At 37.3% G+C, this 23,727-nt stretch overlaps 1 protein-coding gene across 6 annotated transcripts; it reads left to right on the forward strand.

Annotated features, from left to right (window-relative positions):
- Positions 1–11,650: 11,650 nt before the first annotated feature.
- LOC137496295 (uncharacterized) lies at positions 11,651–22,122 on the forward strand. 6 transcript variants are annotated; one of them, XM_073910221.1, is made up of 8 exons: positions 11,651–14,324; positions 16,253–16,468; positions 16,526–17,251; positions 17,422–17,516; positions 17,620–17,670; positions 18,511–19,003; positions 19,512–19,617; positions 20,542–22,122. In XM_073910221.1, the coding sequence occupies exons 1-7, from the start codon at positions 14,048–14,050 to the stop codon at positions 19,598–19,600; spliced, it is 1,947 nt and encodes a 648-aa protein (XP_073766322.1). In that variant the 5' UTR covers positions 11,651–14,047; the 3' UTR covers positions 19,601–19,617; positions 20,542–22,122. The 6 variants fall into 6 exon arrangements, with proteins under 6 accessions (XP_073766322.1, XP_073766324.1, XP_073766323.1 ...); XM_073910223.1 differs by having other exon boundaries at positions 16,583–17,251; XM_073910222.1 differs by having other exon boundaries at positions 16,256–16,468.
- Positions 22,123–23,727: the final 1,605 nt, after the last annotated feature.

Consider the following 23,727-nt stretch of genomic DNA (forward strand, 5'->3'; position numbering starts at 1 on the left):
ACTCACCTCTTTTTCTCAGCTGTCTGAGTCTGAGGTGTCCAAGCTCGTGCTATCTAGCCATGCAACCACCTGTCCACTTGATCCTATTCCCTCTCATCTTTTGCAAGCCATCTCTCCTGCAGTCATACCAACACTGACTCACATAATTAACACATCTCTTCACTCTCGTTTATTCCCCACTTCATTTAAGCAGGCTAGGGTAACCCCACTGCTAAAGAAACCCAACCTGGACCATACGCTATTTGAAAACTACAGACCAGTATCCCTGCTTCCATTCATGGCCAAGATTCTGGAGAAAGTAGTGTTCAATCAAGTCCTGGACTTTCTTACTCAAAACAACCTCATGGACAACAAGCAATCCGGCTTTAAGAAAGGCCACTCAACTGAGACTGCCCTTGCTTTCGGTCGTGGAGGATCTCAGACTGGCTAAAGCAGACTCAAAATCATCAGTCCTCATCTTGCTGGATTTGTCAGCTGCTTTTGACACTGTAAACCACCAGATCCAGCTATCTACGCTTGAGTCACTGGGCGTAGCGGGCACTGTTATACAATGGTTCAGATCTTACCTCTCTGACAGGTCATTCAGGGTGTCTTGGAGGGGAAAGGTGTCCAACCTAAAGCATCTAAACACTGGGGTACCTCAAAGCTCTGTTCTTGGGCCACTTCTCTTCTCCATCTACATGACATCTCTAGGACCAGTCATCCAGAAACATGGATTCTCCTACCACTGCTATGCTGATGATACCCAGCTACACCTCTCTTTTCATCCTGATGGTCCCTCGGTTCCAGCTCGCATCTCAGCCTGCCTGTCGGACATTTCACACTGGATGAAAGATCATCATCTTCAGCTTAACCTCGCGAAAACGAAAATGCTTGTAGTTTCTGCCAACCTGACTCTACACCATAACTTTTCAATCCAGATGGATGGGGCAACCATTACTGCATCCAAAATGGTGAAAAGCCTTGGAGTAACGATTGATGACCAACTAAACTTCTCTGACCACATTTCTAGAACTGCTCGATCGTGCAGATTCGCACTCTATAACATCAGAAAGATCCGACCCTTCTTATCTGAACATGCAGCTCAACTCCTTGTTCAAGCTCTTGTTCTCTCCAGACTGGATTACTGCAACTCTCTACTAGCGGGGCTTCCAGCTAACTCTATCAAGCCTCTTCAGCTGCTCCAGAACGCAACAGCACGAGTGGTCTTTAATGAACCTAAAAGAGCACATGTCACTCCGCTGCTCATCCGTTTGCACTGGCTGCCAGTTGCTGCTCGCATCAAATTCAAAGCTCTGATGTTTGCCTTCAAAGCGACTTCTGGCTTTGCTCTTTCTTATCTGCTCTCACTTCTGCAGATCTATGTGCCCTCCAGAAACTTGCGTTCTGTGAATTAACGTTGCCTTGTGGTTTCATTCCAAAAAGGGAAGAAATCACTTTCCCGAACTCTCGCATTCATTTTGCCCAGTTGGTGGAATGAACTCCCTAACTGCATCAGAACGGCAGAGTTGAGTACTTCCGGTTATGGCGGCAAGGTGAGCAGACGCGTTTTCCTCGTGCTTAATTGCTTTTCAATAAATCCTGCATAATATTCCAGAGATAGGTCATATAAAGAGACAAAATTATAAGCATAAGAGAAAATCACTTCAAACATGCCAAAAAAAGCGGCTAAAGAGATGAAAACGGTGGAGAGCTGCAAGGAGGTATGCCAGGAGCTAACGTTAGCTGAAGGCGAGCCGTGCTCACCGGAGCAGTCACATGCTGACATGTCCGCGGATGTTGAACAAGTCATAAACATGGAAAATCCATCAACAAAGGACCTCATGCTTGCCGTAACATCTTTGAAACTAAACTTTAACACAAAAATTGATGGTGTACTGACGGAAATAAGAATTTTCCAAACGGACGTGAAAGACTGTAGTGGGCGTATCATGGAGGCCGAAAAGCGAATATCCACAGCAGAAGACGAGATACAAACACTGAAGGCAACTATCGAAAAGCTTGAGAACAAGACAAAAAACCTCAGTAACAAAGTCGAAGACTTAGAAGGGAGGAGCAGACGTAATAACCTGCGCGTACTGGGCATACCTGAGAAAGTAGAAGGCATGTTCCTCTATGGAAAAATAGATAGCGGATACTCTCAAGATAACGCCGCCGGTTTTGGAGCGAGCGCACCGGACAACAGCGAGCCAAAGTTCTACTACGTATCCGAGAACTAGCATTAATCAAGTGCTTAAACTACAAGGACAGAGAAAACATCTTAAAAGCTGCGCGGATACAGAAAGAGGTGATGTACCAAAACAACAAAATAAGATTTCTTCCTGACCTGCCAACGGAGGTGTATAAGCGACAGAGGAGTTACGACGGCGTGAGGAAGCGGTTACGGCAACTAGGTCTGGATAAACACCGGATAATATACCCCGCATGGATCCTGTTTTTTTTTTTTTATATTTTGTTTTATTTACCATTTTTATAAGATTTTTAACAAACACAGTGCAATACAAATAATAATACAAAAATATTAATAAATACAATACAAAATAATTGACATTAGCCCCATCCCACCCCCTCAAAAAAAACAAAGAAAAAAAACAAAGGGAGGAATCGTCTCAGTTATCAAATATACATAAGTATACACATGACATATGTAGCATAATTTTTTTTTTAAAAAGATGACAGTATTCACATTTCTACAAAGTCAGTGTCATGAATATATGAGTTAGAGATCAAAATTTCCAAAGGTAAAATGCTAGATTCCCAAGAGTCTTAAAATAGGTCCCCATGTGGTTTCAGCTTTTTTCTGTGAAGTTTCAAGACGTAGTCGCTCCATTTGAATGACATAAAGCAGCTCATTCAACCATCTCTTAAAACAGGGAGCCTTTGGAGACTTCCAATTAAGTAAGATCATCTTTTTAGCTATGATCATGCCAACCATCAGGGCTTGCTGTTGGGTTGAAGGAAAAGTGTCCATTATGTTTGAATATCCAAAAATAGCCTAATTGTAGTCAGGTTGGATAGTGGTTCCATAAGCACTGGAAAACAACTCAAAGATGCTGGACCAAAACTCATAAAGAACAGGACAAAACCAAAATAAATGTGCCAAAGTCCCCTCTGCTCTACCACATCTGTCACATTTAGGAGATACAGAGGGAAAGATTTTACTTAATCTAGTTTTAGAGAAATGAAGGCGATTGTAAACTTTAAATTAAATCAACTTATGTCTCGAATTTATTGAAGCTTTTTTTATTCTTGACAGGGCTTCTTCCCAGATCTCATCAGCCACTTCTTCATTTAAATCCATGGCCCAAGCTATCTTAATGTGCTTAGTGCATATTGGAGCCTCTAAAACACAAACAAAGCTTGATATTAGGTGTCTAGTATTAGGGTTTGAGGATAGAAGTTTCTGAATAATATGACTTTCTGGTTTGTTTATAAATTGTGAGATATTTTCCTTTACATAGTTTCTAATTTGCAGATAGCGAAAGAAATGAGACTGTGGTAGAGAAAACTTATCCTTCAGCTGTGTAAAGGATGCAAATTGATTGTCTATGTAAAGATCTCCTATGCAAGATAGCCATTTTCTTTTCCATGCTGTAAAAGTACTGTCAATCAGGGAAGGTTAAAATGAAGAATTGTGTGAAATCAGTGTATTGACTGAAACCTTAGGTAATTTGTCAAATTTATTTATCTGATTTAAAATCCGTAACGAATTCCTTACCACAAAATTACAGCTTCCTTGTTTTTTAATCAATTTACACTCTGTAAAAAGCAATGTTGGGAGAGAGGACTCTGGCACAGATATGGCCTCGGCATAGACCCATAATGGGGAAGTCTCATATGTCACATCCTCCAGAACACCCCTTTGCCAGAATGTGAGAGCTCTGGCATTTGCTGCCCAGTAATAGTGCTTGAAAATTGGAAGGCCAAGACCTCCGCTATCTGTATTTTTTTGTAAATGGGCTTTGGCTATGCGAGGTATTTTATAGTTCCAAATGAATGAGAGAATAATCGAATCAATTTGTTTAAAAAAAGACATGGGTAAATATATCGGGAGATTTTGAAAAAGATATAAGAACCTTGGCAGAACAACCATCTTTATCACATTCACCCGGCCAATTAGTGACAATGGGAGCAACTTCCATCTTTCAATGTTAGCTTTGATTCTGTTAATCATATCTAAGAAATTTAATTTGAATAAGTGTTTGGGGTTCTTTGGAATATTCAGGCTGAGATAAGTAAAATGATTGTTTACTATTTTAAAAGGTAAACTGTTTAAAAAAGTGTCACTTAAATTATTTGTTAAAGGCATAAATTCACTTTTTTCCCCAATTAATTGAATAACCTGACAACTTACTGAAACTATCAATATAGTTGAGAATCTTAGGGATAGTAGAAACTGGATCAGAGATGTAAAGTAAAATGTCGCCAGCATATAGACTGATCAAGCTTTCGGCGTTGCCAAGAGAAATACCCTGGATATGTGGATTAGTTCTAACTCCTACTGCTAATGGCTCAAGTGCAATGTTAAAAAGAAGACGGGATAGAGGGTCACCCTGACGTACTCCCCGCTGCAATACGAAGGGGTTAGATCTGATTTTGTCAAAACAGATGAAGATGGACGTAGATAAACTATTTTGATCCAGTTAATAAATTTGTCTCCAAATCCAAACTGCCTTAACGTTTCAAATATATACGGCCATTCAATCTGATCAAAGGCTTTCTGCGCGTCTAATGAGAGAATTGCAGCTGGTTTGTTGGTTAATTTATAAAATATTTGCATATTAAATATTAAGTAAAAGGCGGACATTACAGAATGAGAACCTTCCTGGAATAAAGCCTGTCTGATCTGGATGATTAATTGTAGAAATGTGTCGTGCCAGTCTATCAGCTAATATTTTAGTCAACACTTTTTGATCAAGATTTAAAAGGGCAATGGGCCTGTAATTGGCTGGATCGGTCTCAGGTTTCCCTTTTTTCCAAATTACACAGATATTTGCGTCATACAATGAATCTGGAAGTGTATTCTTCTTAATTGAGTCTTGCAGCATTCTCAGCATATAGGGGGCTAGTTTCTTGCTAAAGGTTTTTAAAAAACTCACACCCAAAGCCATCTGGGCCTGGGGCTTTCCCTGAGGGATGAATTGCTTTTAATATATCTTCGATTAATATTTCGGATTCCAGTTCTAGTTTAGAGACCTCACTGAGCTTTGGCATGTCCAATTTTGAGGAAAAGTTGTCGTAATTTGGGTCATTGTGATTAGCTTTAGAAGTGTATAAATCTGAATAAAATTCCCTAAAACAACCATTTATTTCATCAGGATTTGTTATTAAATCACCTGTTTTTGTTTTTACCATATGAATTACTTTGTTGGCTTGTTCTCCTCTTAGTTGTCTTGCAAGTAGTTTTCCAGGTTTGTCTCCCAGCTAGAAGTGTTTCTGTTTAAGTTTGAGAAGTAGGTTACTTATCTGTCTATTTAGGATAGAATTATACTCATATTTTAATTTTAACATTTTATTATAATCAGAATTGGATAGTGACTTTTTGTATGCTTGTTCATAGTTTGGGAGTATATTTTCAATTTCTTGCAGTCGGCTATTCAAAGCACTCTTTTTAGATGATTCGTATGAAATAATGTGTCTCCGCATTACAGCTTTTAAAGTAAGACGGAGTCTGAGACTTCACCATTATCATTAGTTGAGAAATACTCATCCATTTTATCATTTAAGTATGACAAAAAAGTTGGATCTTGGATTAACATAGGGTTGAAACGCCAGCAATAATTACGCTTTGGCAGAATATTTTCAAGTTGGAGCGTGACAGGGCTATGGTCAGATATTATTATGTTGTTATATTTGGTTTTGCCAATGTTAGAAATCAGTTCAGATGCTACAAGAAAGTAATCGATTCGAGAATATGATTTATGCACGTGTGAATAAAACGAGTAGTCTATATCCGTTGGATGTTGAAGCCTCCAGATATCAACTAGATTTCTAGATTTAATTAGGTTATGAAACATTTGCACTAAAGTAATCGTGGGTGTTGGTTTTGTAGAAAGTCTATCCATATATGGGTCTAAGTAGCAATTAAAATTGCCACCTATTATAAGGTTATAGGTATTTGTGTCTGGAATTATGTTAAATATTTTCTGAAAAAAATTTGGGTCATCAAAATTGGGACCGTAGATGTTGAGTAAAGTTATGGGGAGCGGGTTGATATGACCGATCACCATTATAAACCTTCCCTGAGGATCAGCAATCATTGATTAGAGGCGAAATACCACAGTTTTGCGAAAGAGAATAGCTACACCTCTAGTTTTAGCATTAAACGGGGCCTGATATACCTGAGATATCCAGTTAGCTCTGAGTCTACATTGGTTGGCAGCATTAAGATGGGTTTCTTGCAGAAACATTATATCGGCCTTAAGGGATTTTAGATGTGCAAAAACCCTGCTCCTTTTAATTACATGACCGAGCCCTCTCACATTCCAAGAGACTATATTCATGGTTTGATTATTAGTAGTCATCTACCCTTTAAACAGTAGAAAATGAAACACTGAGGTGAGACGACCCCTCCCCCTCTCCGAAGGAAAAAAAAACAAAAACATACTGAAACCCTGAACAAGTGGAACTTTTCATGACTTAAAACAAAATCCAACAACCCTCCCCCGTAACAGGCTTCCCCAACATGAAGCACTACATCCTTTCTTGGACTGGAGAACACCATTCGCATGGAGGTGACGATATATCCCAGCTCCGGTGGTTCCGTTCCGCTCCATTACCACATTTCTGGTAATAATGAGGCCGTCCCCATTACTATATAATGTACGTCATCTTAGTTAAGCCAAAACAAGACTTACTCGGCAGCATTAAAAAGTACCTTGATTGTGATATCAGTGTTGTGTATGATCCTCTATCTTAGCCTGGATGTCACATATTTAGCCGCATCTGCAGGGTCTGAGAAGGTCACGAGCTGTCTGTTGTGCTGAAAGCTGAGGCGCGCAGGAAAACGGAGACTGTGTGACACTTTTAACTCTCTGAGCTCTCCCATCACATCACCAAATGATCTCCGTAGCTCCATCACTTCTGCGGTATAATCCGGAAATATGAATATCTTGTGACCGTTGTACTCTAGAGTGCGATCGCGACGGAGCCGGATGATCAGTTCTTTTTCTTGGTAGAAATGGACACAGGCAATGATGATGCGGGGCCTTTCTCCCTCCGACGGCCTTGGTTTGAGCGCGCGATGATTAGTGGGCTTTGAAAGTGGGATTCACCAAGTAGTTTTGGAATAAGTGTCGCAATAAACTCAGTTTATTGGTCTCCCTTTCTCCTCTCCTTCTGGAACTACAATTATTTTAATATTATTTCGCCGAGATCGCCCTTCTAGGTCGTTGACCTTAGCTTTGAGATTTTTGTTAGATTTCTGCAGGTCCGATACAGCCGTTTCAAGAGAGTGCAGTCGGCCATCGTGATCCAGCGCCTGAGATTCGACAGCCTCTACTCTTTCCGAAAACTCCCGCACCGTCGTCTGGAGAGATCGAAAGTCTTCCTCAAACTTGCCAAATCTCTCATGTATAGTTGCAAGAATCTTGTTTGAAATCTTTTCCCAGGCAGGAGGTATGTCTCCGTCGACGGTTGTTTGGCTGATGGTGGGGTTAGCTTCCTCGTGGCTGGCTGCTAACTGACCAGAGCTTTTTGAGGCTTTTGGTTGCTTTAAAGGCATTCTCGTGCATCAAAATATAGACCGAGTAGTGAAAAAACAGTTCAATTATATATTCAGAAAGCAAGGATATGTAGTTAGAGTTGAAGACGGCTTATTTCTTTAAATTGTAAAGTTGGTGTGGAGGAGCTCAGCAAAACACGTCTACTTCATGCAATCCTCTATAGCGCCCCCCCCCGCATGGATCCTGTTGACCAATGATGACCGCACAGTTGTCTTCAATACACCAACGGACGTGAATAAGTACATCAAGAAACTGGAGACAGTGACAGAGCATGACTAAATTAAATGTGACTTGATGAAAACCTTTATTTAACTAAAAATTTCGTCAGATGTGGCTGGTATGGTATGTAGGGCCTAAACTTGCTGGAAACATGACATTGTACTTCTTACAGACTCGATTGTCTTAAAATACTAATATAATGTTTTAAAAAAGTCATGTTTAAATATATATTTTATTTCGTTTTTTCTTTTGGCTTCTTCTTAAAGTGCAATAGGCGCTTCTTACGTGAGTGATGAAAAATACCTGCATATATGACACAATATACTTTCAGTTGATAGATAAAATCTCTTATCTGGATTAGTTTTTCTACATAGACAAGTAATTGAGCTGAGTTTTGGTTTACAGGAGAATAGTTCCTCAGTATAGTGTGGACCTATTCCTGATAATGGAGGGAAGTTTTTTAGGGGTTTGGGGGAGCCTGTATGTTCTAGTGAGTCAGGCTAGTGTTCTGGGTGGGTTGCTCTCTTTCTTTTCGTTTAGGTTTTTGTTTCTTATGGTACCTTTTTATAGGCTTTATCGTTATTCTTGCATTAAGAAAATGTATCTTTCTCTTTGTTAAATATGACAGAAAAAATGACAGACGTTTTGATTGAATGTGTATCTTGGAATTGTAGAGGCCTACGTAAACTAACTAAAATAAAACAAGTAATGGATAGAATAAAAAAGATAAAAGCTAAAATTGTGTTCCTGCAGGAAACTCACATGTTAGATCATGAGATAATCAAAAATTAAGCGTAGATGGCCAGGTCAGGTATTGTCTTCAGCTTACTACTCGAACTCCAGAGGAGTTATAATTATGATACATAAGTCTATTCCTTTGCGCATTGATGAAATTACTAAAGACCCCAAAGGTAGATTTTTGATTGTACAGGGAAATATTCTATCAACTCGGATTATTCTGATTAATGTATATAGACCTATCGAGGATAACGCAGATTTTTATAATGATTTATTTTTGAGAATCTCCATATTGCCCGGAAAACACATTATGGCAGGTGATTTCAATTGTGTCTTGCAGCCCAGTAAGGACCGGTCATCTCGGGTTGATAACACCCATGTAAGGTCTAGAAAAGCTTTACAATACTTTATAAAGGAACTTAACCTGGTGGATATATGGAGGGCTCAAAACCCAACAAAAAGAGAATATTCATGTTGGTCGAGTACTTCTAAAGGATACTCAAGAATAGATTATTTTCCGATTTCAGCTGAACTAATTTCATGTATCAGAAATTGTCAATATAGTAGTATTCTTATCTCAGATCATGCCCTTGTATCTTTGACATATGTCGAACCAAAGCTTTCTCATAATTGTACTAAACGGAGATTTCAAATACACTGGATGCAAGACAAAGGATTTCTAGAATTTGTAGGGGAACATATTGATGATTATTTTGAACATAACAATACCCAAACATCAGCTATAATCAGATAGGAAGCCTTTAAAGCCTTTATACGAGGACAAATTATAAGCTATACGAGCAGGAAGTCAAAAGAGAAACAGGAGAAATATAAAACACTTGAAATAAAAATTCGCTTACTCGAGGAAAAAAGTCTACAAGCAGACCAAAATGAAAAAACACATGAAAAAGCAGCGGCCAATTTATTAAAATTAAAGCAGCAATTTTACGATCAGGGAGAAAAACCAGGCAGACTTCTTGCTTGGCATATGAAACAACAGGAGTTAGAAAGAGCAATTACTAGTATTGAAGATGAAAATGGAAACATGACTGTAGATCCATTGGAAATTAATAAAACATTTCGAAACTAACGTAATTAATTGCTCTGAATGTAAGGCCACGACTGATGCCCCTCACGTTTCTTGATAATCTCAACATTCCTAAAATATCTGAAGAACTTAAAATTAAATTAGATGGTGATATTACGACAAATGAAAATATGGAGGCTATACAAACATTAAAAGGTGGTAAAACAGCAGGACCTGATGGCCTGCCCATCGACTTATATAAACATTTCAGTGATTAAAATGGTTAAGGCACTCTATGATATGTATATAGAATGTTATATTAGTGTCTGTCTTCCTAACTCTATGAGAGAGGCTTTGATCATTCTTTTACCAAAACCAGGAAAACCGAATACAAAGTGTGGAAATATGAGACCTATTAGTCTCATAAACACAGATACAAAAATAATATGTAAAATCTTGGCAAAAAGACTAGAGACTGTACTTCCGGGCATTGTGGGTGATAATCAGAACGGGTTCATTAAGAATAGGCAGGGATTTCACGTAAGACGTGTTTTAAGTATTGTACATAGCCAAAAAGAGGAAAAGGATACTACTCTTCTCTTGCTCGACGTGGAGAAGGCTTTCGATAGGATCGAATGGGCTTATCTTTTTGACGTTCTCATAAATTCGGATTTGGAAATTCCTTTTTACATTGGATTAAATCATTACATTCCAACCCAATGGCTGAAGTTTTAACCAATGAGATGATTTCTGAGCCATTTAATATTACAAGAGGTTGCCCCCAAGGCTCACCATTGTCCCCACTTTTATTCATCTTGGCTATAGAACCACTAGCAATAGCCGTAAGAGCTAACAACCATATACAAGGGATTAAAATGGGTGGCAAGGAACATAAAATAGCTTTATTCGCTGATGACGGTGTTATTTCTAAAACAATTAAACACCTCTCTCCAAGCACTTTTAGACCTGATCAAACAATTCGGAAACATATCGGGATATAAAGTGAATACATCAAAGTCATCATTATTGCTGCTTGATAAAGATAGCTGTCCAAATACATCACATTTATTTACCTTGAAAATATCACCCAGCTTTACATATTTGGGTATCAAAATTGTCCCACAATTAGAAAATATAATTTCTACAAATTATAATGTTATAATGGAATCAACATCTAAAGATCTGGAGAGATGGTTATCTTCACCAATTTCATTGATAGGAAGAATAAATATATTGAAGATGAATATTTTGCCTAAATTCATGTATTTATTCCAAAATATCCCCTTGGCGCCACCAGCTGGAGTGTTCTTAAAGATTAATTCATTATTCAGAAAATTTATTTGGAACAACAAATGCCCTCGAGTTCGTCTTTCTCTTCTTTATCTTCCATTTGACACTGGAGGGTTAAAATGTCCCAACCTGTACTGGTACTATTTAGCTGCACAATTAAGAACAATAATGTTTTATTTTTCCTCCGGAAATAAACCATCCTGGGTGGATATGGAGTCATGTGATTTTGCGTTACCCTTAAATTTGTATATATATTCAGATCATTTTAAACAACTAAAAACAGTCACCACGCACCCTATAGTTTGTAACATGATTGGAGTATGGTATGAAGTTAGAGAGTACATGAAAATAGCTGACTCTTTATCCCAGTATAGCCCCATTTGGGGCAACGCATTATTCAAACCAGCCAGGTACAAAGGACTCAGGATTCCGGTTGTGGGTTGAAAAGGAATTAAGCAAAATTAGTGATCTATTAGAGGAGGGAACGTTGATGTTGTTTGAGCAATTATCTATTAAGTACAATATTCCAAAAGAGCATTTCTTTAAATACTTACAGATAAGGAGTTTTGTTCTTTCTAGGCAGAACACATCAATAAACTTGCCAGTATTTTCCATTTTGGAAAAATTAATTACCAAGAATTGCAATAATAAAGGGTTAATATCAGTTTTTAACAACTGGCTTGTATCAGGGTCTACTGAATCATCAACAACAAAACTTGTAATTTGGAAGATGGGATTGAATGAGGATATATCTGAGGATAAATGGAGACAAGTCTGTAAAAATTCTCAGAAACAGTTAGGGAGCGTTAGCTTAAAACTACTTCAATATACCTGGTTGATGCAGACTTATTTAACTCCTGTCAAACTAAATAGGTTTAATAAAAATATTCCTGATACATGCTTTAAATGCAGAGAGGCTCAGGGTTCATGTGTGCATTGTGTTTGGGAATGCAACATTATTAGAGACTTTTGGGTGGAAGTGATTAATATTACAAAGATAATTGTACCCTTGAATATTCCACTAGATGCAAAAATGATTTTGCTACATTTATACCCAAAGAACCTTAAACTAAATCTTCAGCAGCACAAATTAATAGATTATGCTATACTACAAGCTAAAAGAATGATCGCTGGAAAAGACCTGATCCACCATCTACTGGAACTTGGATTAATGCCATGGCACTGTGTATGGCCATTGAAAAAGTAACATATTTTATTAAAAACCAAATGGATGAATATGAAGAAATTTGGAAGCCGTTTAATTACTACATTAATAACAATAATATTGGTCATTTATTACAAGAAGTGTAACTAAGTATAGTGTTTTTATTTATTTATTTATTTTTGTGTGTGTGTTTCATTTTGTTTTGTTGGATAACGTAACTTTTATGTGTAAAGTACAGTAATGTATACTTGGTTTTTGGGTACCAAACTATATTTGTTTTGCATTTAAATTGTCTCTTGTAAGAGAATTCTGTGTATTTGTATAGGGGAGAAGAGAGTGATGTTCTTTTGTTGGGGTGGGAAATAATTGCGACGAAATGGAATTGTGTTTTTCTGTTACCTGTCTTGTGTAATCAAAAACAATAAACACATTGTTCAATAAAGAACGGCAGAGTCACTCGCTGTTTTCAAGAAACAACTAAAAACTCAACTATTTAGTCTCCACTTCACTTCCTAATCTGCAATTGCCTCTCTGGATATACCACTAACTGTACTCAAAAAAAAAAACAAAAAAAAATTTACTAATGCTTTCCTTCTTAGACTTTACAGACCTGAAACTTGCCTATAGCACTTATTCATTGTTCCTCTTGTAGTTGTGTAAATTGCTTCCTTGTCCTCATTTGTAAGTCGCTTTGGATAAAAGTGTCTGCTAAATGATAAATGTAAATGTAAATGTTGAAATTATAAAGTATCTGCGCTCTGAATGATTTTGAGATATTAAGCTTCAAAGTTTTTGCATTCCATAAAGCAAACAGTATGTGTGTAACATTTGTTTTTTAAATAAAAAGTGTTAATGTAAACAACATAAAAAGCATCCCATAATATAAATAAGTTGTCATTTAATAGGAATATGTCAATAACTCAATTTTGACAAAAATGTCAGCTAGAACCTTATAATTCTAAGGTGACGAATTGGTGAAGTTTGTTCCTCACCACTGTTGCCACTGGCTTGCTTGGTTTGGGACTTGAGGAGCTGCGCATCGATGGATTTGCTTTTCAGTGTTTGGACTTTCAGCAGTGAAAATTAAACCACACTGAATTGAACTAAAGCGCACTTCAACTGAAAACTGGACTGACATGGTTTCAATTTCAACTTACTCAAACTTCTATGTTAAGCTGCTTTGACACAATCTAACCTATAAAAGCACTACAGAAAAAAAGATGAATTGAATTGAATAGACTGTGCTGTATGAATTAGAGAAATGATCCTCAATTACCTTTAAATTACACATCGCATCCATTCCACCGACAGATTACACATAAAAGGCCACAAATCATACCTGAACCCTCACTACATCTTTTGTTTTGACATTCTCAATATACTTCTTGGATTTGTAACGAATATCTTACTCATAGTTGTCTTTCCTGGCATTGTGTTTACATTTTTTTAAGTATATTTTACTGTTTCTTAATAATAATGATAATAGTTGTCTATAGGTAGAAAGATATTGTGTTAGAATCACATGTCAAAAGATTGTTAATGCAAGCACTTGTCAATTCAATGCCTTTTTTCAGTTTTGCTATTCAACAAGCTTTTTCTGAGGCAGACCATGACAGGGACTGTTGTTTATTGTTTACGACGATACATTGTAAATGAATAAATCAATAAAAATGACCCCAAAACAGTCTAAGCGGAGTAATACTTAAAGAATATTTATAAAAAAACACGAGGCCCTGAGACGCTGTTCGAAATATTCCAAAAGTGACGTCACTCAATAGAACATAAACGCTCGCATAACTTACATTTCTTACATCAGTTCAGTGATCATCCAAGCTACTGTAAGGATCATTATTTGGACGTGTTAACAGATTTTCACCAAATCTAATGGATAACGAACATCTGTCGACTTATTTTACGAGCGAACACATGAGTGAACTCGAAGACTTTCTGAGTGAAGCGACACAGCCTGTGGTTGTCCACGCGATGGCAGCAACAGTACCTGTGTTTGGTGAAGGAGTGAACGGAGAGGTGGCTCCAGTGCTGGAAAACATGGACTTCTGCAGAAACCTCTGTTCTTGGATGGACGAGGAATGTACTGCGGCGTCTGATGCCAGTACGACACTCGATGAGCCCTTCTCTGTTAATGTGGAGAAAACAACCGGTGAGCCTGTCAGCAAACACTCAAGTTGTCTATGGTTTAAAATAATGATAAAAACTGGGGAAAGAAAAGCTATTAGTAAATTTAAATAATGTATAAATGACAAAAGAGACGTTACATAACCCCAACCCAAAAAAATAAAAATAATAATAATAATGGGGTTTTAACAGAACATTTGTGTTTGAGGTAAATTGCCCTAAAGGGAGACTTGGGCCTAGTCAAAGCGTTAAATGCCCAGCGTTCACACACGCACTATATTCTTCGGTTTAGTCCCGAATTCATCCGCCTTTCTAGCCACAACTAAATACTCTTATTCAAACCCCCCATAAACACACACACAGACACTCAAGACTAATTTAAAAAAACCCACAATATATTTCCAATTAAAACTGAAAAAGATGTTCAAACTGGACTTTTTCCTGCATATAAAACTGCGAGGTGGCCACCTCCACCAAATTTTGTACCACCTGTCCCTTTAGACAAAAAACAAGGCAGACAGACCCTAAATGATGCTCAAGCATGTTTTTTTTTTTAATAATGAAATGTCATGCATTTAATTGAATCAAATGTTAGCCATTTTAAATAGTTTACTTGATAAGATTACAAGAGTTATGCAAAATGTGTTTATTTCAATAACAAATGTATTACACACACAAAAATACACTACCAGTCAAAAGTTTAGGCTCAGTAGGATTTTTAAAGGTTTTAAAATGAGCTTATCCCGCTGACCGAAGCTGCATTAATCAAAAATACAGTGCAAATTGTGAACTGTTATTGCCTGTAATATAATGGTTCAATAAAAGTTTATTGTTTAATTTAATCATTTACTTCTGTGATTTTAAAGATGAATTGTCAGCTTCATTACTGCAGTCTTCAGAGTCACACAATCCTTCAGAAATTACTCTAATATTAATTATTATTATTAATGTAATAGTAATGAAATCAATAATGACTGGAGTAATATTTTCATTTGAAACTACATACGATAAGAGAGCAGTTATTTAAAATTGTTATAAATATTTATCGATTTAACATTTTTTTTACATTTATTAAATGCCATCTTGATGAACAGAATCATTTTCTTAAAAAACAACAACAAAAGCAAATAAAACTTTTGACTGGTAGTGTGTATATACATAATGTGTTCTGCATGTGCTAAGTTTTTAGGAATAGTCAAAATTAAATTATTGATTTTCTTTATTATCCCAACAATCATCAGAATGTTAAGATCAAGTTTCTTGAAAAAAAAGGCCTAAAGTGAGTTTACAGTATACAACATACTTTGTAGAAATTATGTGAATTCAACTGCATAAGCCAAAATAAACAACGCTAATTAAAAGGATAAGAGTTGCCTCTCTATACAACAAAAATGATTTATTTTATTTGACAGTTTTGCATTTATGAGGAAAGAGCTTCGTTATGGATGTGACGTGTGAAATTGACACTTTGGAACTTTGGTAAATCAAATATAATAGTTTGAAAACATTGACAGACATTTTTTAAGTATGTTTAAAGTACTGTTAAATACTTGCTCACACAAACAAACATACAAACACTGTTTTACTGTTTTGGTGAAAACTGACATTTGCATGGAATTGCTCATGGGGAGACTCAACAAATGGTAATAATGAACGTTTACAAAGTGATGTAATACTTTCGAAAATCATAAAAATCTAGAGACTGATGTGAACAGCATGATTTGTATATCAAATTCAGTTTAATGTGTGATATGACTAAAAAGGGGTCATAGAAACATATTTTTCATGACTTAACAAGCAGATTTTTTCACTTGGCCTGGCCAATTTTAAAAAAATGTTTATTTAAATTTTCGTATAGAAACATGAATATTTTCTTATATATGTCTATACATTTACTTATTGTCATGGTTCAAATATTCTCTTTTATTTTCTTTTTTTCTTTGTTCAACTAAGAAGTTCAAACAGGAGGCAGCAGGAGGAGAAGAATCCATGCTTTCTTCAAGAGAGTGTGGAAGGCCATAAAGAAGCCGTTCCTCTGCTATAGACGGAGAAGAGTGGGGACTCAAATACCACAGGGGGATCCACACACAAACGATGTAGAGATTGATTTGGATCCAGAGCCTGTGCCTAGAACTTCTGGGCTCCAGAATACTGTTGATCTGAATCCAGGTCCAAAACCTGTCCTTGCAACGTCTGGGTGCAAGAATACTGTTGATCTGAATCCAGATCCAGAACTTGTCCTTGGAACGTCTGGGTGCAAGAATACTGTTGATCTGAATCCAGATCCAGAACCTGTCCTTGGAACGTCTGGGTGCAAGAATACTGTTGATCTGAATCCAGATCCAGAACTTGTCCTTGGAACGTCTGGGTGCAAGACTACTGTTGATCTGAATCCAGATCCAGAACTTGTCCTTGGAACGTCTGGGTGCAAGACTACTGTTGATCTGAATCCAGATCCAGAACTTGTCCTTGGAACGTCTGGGTGCAAGAATACTGTTGATCTGAATCCAGATCCAGAACCTGCTCCTGGAATGTTTGGGCGGCAGTTTACTGTTGATCCGGTTCCAGATCTAGAACCTGCCCCTAGAGCATCTGGGTTGCAGTTTACTGTTAATCCGGTTCCAGATCCAGAATCTGCCCCTAGAGCGCCTGGGAGGCAGTTTACTGTTGATTTGGTTCCAGATCCAGAATTTGCCCCTAGAGCGCCTGGGAGGCAGTTTACTGTTGATTTGGTTCCAGATCCAGAGCCTGTCCCTAGAGCATCTGGGTGCCAGAATTCAGTTGATCCGGTTCCAAATCCAGGGTATGAGCTTAGAAACTGCAAGAGCCAGTTTGCTATTGATATAGATTCAGATCCAGATTCAGATCCAGATTCAGAGCCTGTCCCTGGACCATCTGGGCTCCAGGACACAGCTAATGGGGAATCATCATCTGCCACAGGACCAAATAGAGGTGAGTCTGATTTCAGGACTCGGAAGTCATGTACAAGACATAAACACAAAGTGTCAAATTCAATTTTGAGACAAACAGAACTATTATAAATGCTACTGTAATATATTTGATCATTCAAGGTATCAGTGTGAGAGAATTGAAAACACTTAACCTCTTCTTTTTTTTTTCAGTATTTATGAAGAGTCTCTACAGATTGGGAGATATTCTGGGAACTGGAAGCTTCGGCGTAACCTACAAAGCAATCCGCAAATCTGATGGCAAGGAGGTAAAACTCTTTGTGTACAATTAGCTTCTTATGTAACTTGTACCCTTAATCCAAGCCTGTCAATAATATGTAAAAAACTAATACTTGGATATTTGCTTTGCAGGTTGCCATCAAGAGGATCCGCAAGAGACACGGTGACCATTACATATCAGTAGTAAGTTTGCAAAACTTCACTCAATATTTCATTCTTTATTGGTTTGGACACTATTACTGTTGCATAGTTGAATTTTAAAAGGCAAAATCCAGTCATTTCTGAAATAATATGTTCAAGCCTAATAAAATAATGTTTAGGGCTTAGGTCTCAAACTCAATTCCTGGAGAGCCGCAGCTCTGCTTAGTTTTGCTCCAACCCTGAAAAAATATAGCTGATCCTAATAATCGAGGTGTTCAAAAGAGTCTTGAACACCTTTATTAGTGGAATCAGCTGTGTTTGATCAGGGTTGGAGCAAAACTATGCAGAGCCGGTGCGACCCTCCAGGAATCAAGTTTGAGACCTATGCTTTAGATGAAATCTGAGAGCTCCCCCATCCTCCATAGACACCAATGGTCCAGGAGCATTCAAAGACAAGAAAAGGAGCCAAAAACATTGTCAAAACAAATTTTTCCCTCCTGTACCAGGTCAGGGTGCACATTTTCTACAGGCAGTTTGATTTACTGTCAGAGTCAGCGAGACGCAAGTGTCTTATTACCGGTAGTAAATGCACACCCTGACCTGATGTGGAAGAATTGGTCAAACAAAGTTTTTTACAGTTTCATAAGTGTTCTTGGAGCTTCGTATGATTACACTTGAAACTGACTTTGAGTGCCTAAGGAACGCTACTGTCTGTGGAGGATAAGGGAGCTCTCAGATTTAATCTAAAATATCTTCATTGAGAATATCTTCTCTAGGGGTTGAAATAACATGAAGGAAAGTCTAGTTGAACTTATCCATTAAATAATGGCGATCTTTCTTCACATCTACAGCTAGTAACCCTTGTTCTCTTTTTCTTTTTAGCCTGGTTATTCCAAACCAGTACTAAGAGAAGTGGCGTTTATGCTCATGCTGAAAGATCCTTCCAAGAGCATATACCTGATAGAAATGTTTGAGTGGTTTGATCAAGAAGGGTTCATTTCACTTGTTTTGGAATACCCCAAACCTTGTACATCCCTGCGGATCTTTGTAAAGCGACGTCACACGCTGAAGGAACCAATTGCACGCTGCTTGCTGCACCAGTTAATCCTGGGAATCCAGCACTCCCTTGACCATGGAATTTCTCACAATGACTTGCATGCTGAAAACATCCTGGTGAACACAAACACATTGGAGCTCAAGGTGATTGACTTCGGCTGTGCTAGCAAATACGAGGATGAAGAACAAAGGATCATCGTCTTGGGGAACATCTGGAGCGTCGGCCACCTGCTGTATTTTATGGTGAACGGAAAAGTGCCAGTGTACTCCAGAGATGAATGGCAACCACGCCTTTTATTTAAACCCAAGATATCCAGCGGTGAGTAAACAGACACTGATAAATTTAAATGCCTACTAAGTCACTGGTAGTGTGAGTGAGGCATCAATGTCCACAACAGAATCAAACTGTGGCCCTAATGTCACCATATATATTAACTCAGGAAGGGGCAATTTGAGGGCCATCGTCCTGCAGAGTTTACCTCCAAACTCTTATCTTGAAGAATCCAAGTTATCTTGAAGTCACACTCCATTGCTTACATTAGTCTACTCAAAGGAGTTAATGTAAATGAATGAGGGAATTAAATACACTTCAAAACCTCCACCATGGTTTCGGACATTACTAAAAAAGGCTACTCCCTCAAATAGTTTACTTGGTGATTTGAGATATAGCCACTGATTAGCTTGGAGTGTTTGAAGAAAACTCTGCAAGACACCGGCCTTCCAGGACTTTACACTAGCTTGTTTTACTCATAAATGTCAGAAGATATCTTCATTAATGTCAGCTTTGGTATAGTGTTGACTAACCATCTCTCTTTCTCCTCATACAGAGTGCTGTGATCTGATTGAAAAGTGTCTGAATCACAATTTGGAGACACTGGAGGAGGTCATGCAGCACGAGTGGATGAAGAAGGTGTGAATGAAGACCAGATGAAGGTAAATACAACTGATCCCTTAGGAAACATACTACTCTAGAGGCTGCACGATTTTTTGCGATATATATTGCAATATGACTACAATTCCATCAGATGACTTGATCAATTTTAACGATTAGGGTGATTCTGCAGTGGGAGTACATCTCCATAAAATCTAATAAACGCTCTATAATTGGGGTCCGCCGACACATTTTTGATGTGGTCTGATATTTGCAGTGCATTTCTCTATTTGCATGTGTTGTGAGTATTTTCAAGCATAACAATCTATAACTAAAATCAAGAAAAAGATAGAGTTAGTGGTATATTATTTTCCGAGTTTAACAGTATTCGAGCAGAGTAACGGAATATTAAAAATAATTTAATCAAATGAATTGTTGTTAAAGTTAGAAAAGGTACAATTTATTACGCCTGAATGCTTTTAAGGTCATAATACAGTCACAGGCATCAGAAGTGCATGCAAATGATCAATTATAATACAAACTTAACATTGCGTATGCTCGCGATTTGACTATTACGAACGCTGAAACGGTCTTATTCAGATTAAGGCAAATCATTTGATTATTAATGTCCATGTAAATGTAGGCAATGTTAGAATATTGCTATTAGAAAACCCTTATACAAATATAATGTAACTAAAAATCAAGTCAATGTGACAATGAAAACATTTGAGACGAGAACATTTCAGGATAACTGTACATACACACATACAGTATATAAAGGTGCTTTACTAAAGTAATCGCCACATATAACCACTTCACAACAACTTGCATCTTTGAGATGAATCTTCTTGTTGCATTACCTGTTTTATCAGCTGATTGTTGGAGCTTTAAGAGGCTGTTCATAGACAAGATTAGTTCAATCTTAGTGTGAAATATACAAATTCTGGACATGTCTAACATCTTTTTTCTTCTTTTGTTTTCCTCAGTGAAGACCAAAGCAGCAAAATCATCCTCATCTTTACCAGGAAACTGCCGCTATTGTTCAGGCAGATTTGAAATGTATAGAAATGTATAAGAATAAACTGTTGTATGAAGTCATTATTTGTATTTTATATGAACACAAATATCTTATCATAGCTTAATAATATACTGATTACACCTTCGGTGGTTCTGTTTGAATATTGTAAAATGTATGAAAATATTAGTGAAACATCTTTCTCCTCAGTGTTAGTATATTGCGCACGTTCATGAGCACTGTGCAGTGATGTATAGCTCCTTCCAGATGCCTACACCCGACTTCCTCTGTATAAAAAAACTAGCACAAGCACATCTGAGGTATACGTAAGCAACGTGACATGCAAAGAAAGAGCACAGCGCTCGAGACCATGCCCCCTATACTGACACTGAGGAAATAAATGTGGATAGTCGTTATTCTTGTTTTAGTCATATGGTCTGTTTTGAGGAGGTTTTTGGTTCTTTTTCTTTTAGATCTTATAAATTTGATACAATTGTTTTTGATACAAATGTGAAGTTTCACAAACTAATTTGGAGAGGAGCATGTGATATGATTGACCGCAGCTGGTCCCTATCGCTAATCATTAGCTAGCCAATCGGATTATTCTAACTTTAACATAAATATCCAGCCTAATTTCATTCCCCATCTTCATTTTGGAAGACCCCCCATCATCCATCCTTTCTCCCTCCGCCTCAATTCTAGGATTGGGCAACACGGTGGCTTAGTGGCTAGCACTGCTGCTTCACAGCAAGAAGGTCGCTGGTTCAAGTCCTAGCAGAGCCAGTTGGCACTTTCTGTGTGGAGTTTACATGTTCTCCCCGTGTTCGCGTGGGTTTTCCCCGGGTACTCCGGTTTCCTCCCACACTCTAAAGACATGTGACACAAGTGAATTAAATAATAGCACCAGGCACAAGCACTTAATGCAAGAGCATTATCTAAGTGTGAACTCATGAATCATTTATTTATTTATTTATTTATTTATTTATTTATTCATGTACTGCATTTTATTGTGGAAACCAAAGAATTGTATTGTACAAGAAGACTTCTGCTGTGAATGTGCCCTTGACACTGTGGAACTGAATTGTTGAATGAAGTCATTATTTGTATTTTATGTGCACACAGATGTCTTATTTTAGCTTAATAATATACAGATTACGCCTTCAATGGTTCTGTATAAATATTGTAAAATGTATGAAAATATTTGTGAAATTTGTTTCTTCTCCTCAGTGTTAGTACATTTTGTACTTAGGGTTAATCATGAACAGTGTGCAGTGACTCCAGATGCCCACACGTGACTTCCTCAGAAAGCACAGCAATCATGAACGTGCCCCCTATACTGACACTGAGGAAATGAACTTGGATTGTCATTATTTTTGAGTCATATTCTCCGTTTTGAGGAGATTTTTGGTTATTTTTAAAAAAATTTTATGAATTTTTGATACAATTTGTATTTTTGATTGTTTTTTATGCGCTATTGCACTATTTATTTGTTTATTCATTCATGTACAGCATTTTAAAATGTTGTTGAGATGATGTTTTGAGTTTGCATTTTAAATAAAAAAATATATATAATAAAGTGACTGCTGTTCTATTTATTCAGTTATTTATAAGGAATTAATGTAGTATCTTTTTAAAATTGCGACAAGGTTGTTAAAAACAGACATAAACCAATTTAACACAAAAAAAGTATAATGCTTGAAAAGAGATATATTTATTGATTAAAACTATTTCACCAGACAAATATTAATAAGTGGATTGTCAAATGTGCAGTCTGGTGCTACAAGTTCCCTGCACAGATTTAGGTTGTGTTTCAGCTCACATGATGTATGATTCTGCTGACTGCATATTTATTGCCAATAAAATCTTCCAGGTAATGTATCTCACACAACAAAATGGCAGGAATAATTTTAATAATAGTAATAGTAACAATTAAACTGCATTAAAAGGTGATAAGAAAGCAAACCAAGTAGCCTAATATTAATAACCTCTCAATCGTAAAGCCACATACTCACACCTGCAGCTTCTCCATGATGGACGTCCAGTGTTCTTCAGCCCCTGGCACCTAGACTGCAGTTCTGCACAAGAAGTTTGGCCTGAGGAGAAATGGTCCAACTGAGCCTGTTTTTTTTCCTTCACTTTCGTCAATTCATCACCTTGGAATTATAAAGTATCTGCGCTCTGAATGATTTTGAGATATTAAGCTTCAAAGTTTTTGCATTCCATAAAGCAAACAGTATGTGTGTAACATTTGTTTTTTTAAATAAAAAGTGTTAATGTAAACAACATAAAAAACATCCCATAATATAAATAAGTTGTCACCTTCCACATTCAAAGTCACTTAAATCCTCTTTCTTCCCTATTTTGATGCTCAGTTTGACCAGCAGCAGATCGTCTTGACCATGTCTACATGTTTAAATACTTTGAGTTGCTGCCATGTGATTGGCTGATTAGAAATTTGCGTTAACAAGCAGTTGGACGGTGTACCTAATAAAGTGGCCAGTGAGTGTATGTCATATAATAAATGTTGTCAATAAAAAACTTTTATGTCTTTAATTTGTCTCGTGTTATTATTTTGTTCAATATATCTCAATGCAACATTCATAACTTTAGAAACACAACGTTTTTCAATCTGAAATGTTTTAAAGAGCTTTTTAGCATTTAATGTTTGCATTCAATGACAATGACTTTCTTTGCGTTGATAAAAATGTTTTACGTCTTATGTGTATTTACTATACTCTTCTTTGGCGACATCTAACGGTCTAAATTAGACAATGACCAACGCCATTCATTCATTAATACCGTAAATCCTTTATGACACACGCAGATTCCTCAAACAGACCATCTGTCCACTTCTGGGTCCCAGTCATTGCTCATTTGACCGTGGTCCAGGGACATTAGAAACTGTATCAAAACTGACACAAAGCCAAAATAGTCAAACAATCGCATGCAATTCGCTTGTAATATTTCTGCGGATGTTTTTCTTTGTACCACTACCAACAATGCAAACCGCATCAATCCCCCCTGCGCTGGAGACTGAAGCGCCACAAACACCGCTAATTTATAAAAGGGAGTAAATGACAAGGACGGGTAGGAGGGAGAAAGGGGAGGGGAATTGACATTAAAGAAACACTACACAAGGAAACTACACTGCACACAC

Source organism: Danio rerio, chromosome 8 (genome assembly GCF_049306965.1).
Source record: "Danio rerio strain Tuebingen ecotype United States chromosome 8, GRCz12tu, whole genome shotgun sequence".
Taxonomy (NCBI): Eukaryota; Metazoa; Chordata; class Actinopteri; order Cypriniformes; family Danionidae; genus Danio; species Danio rerio.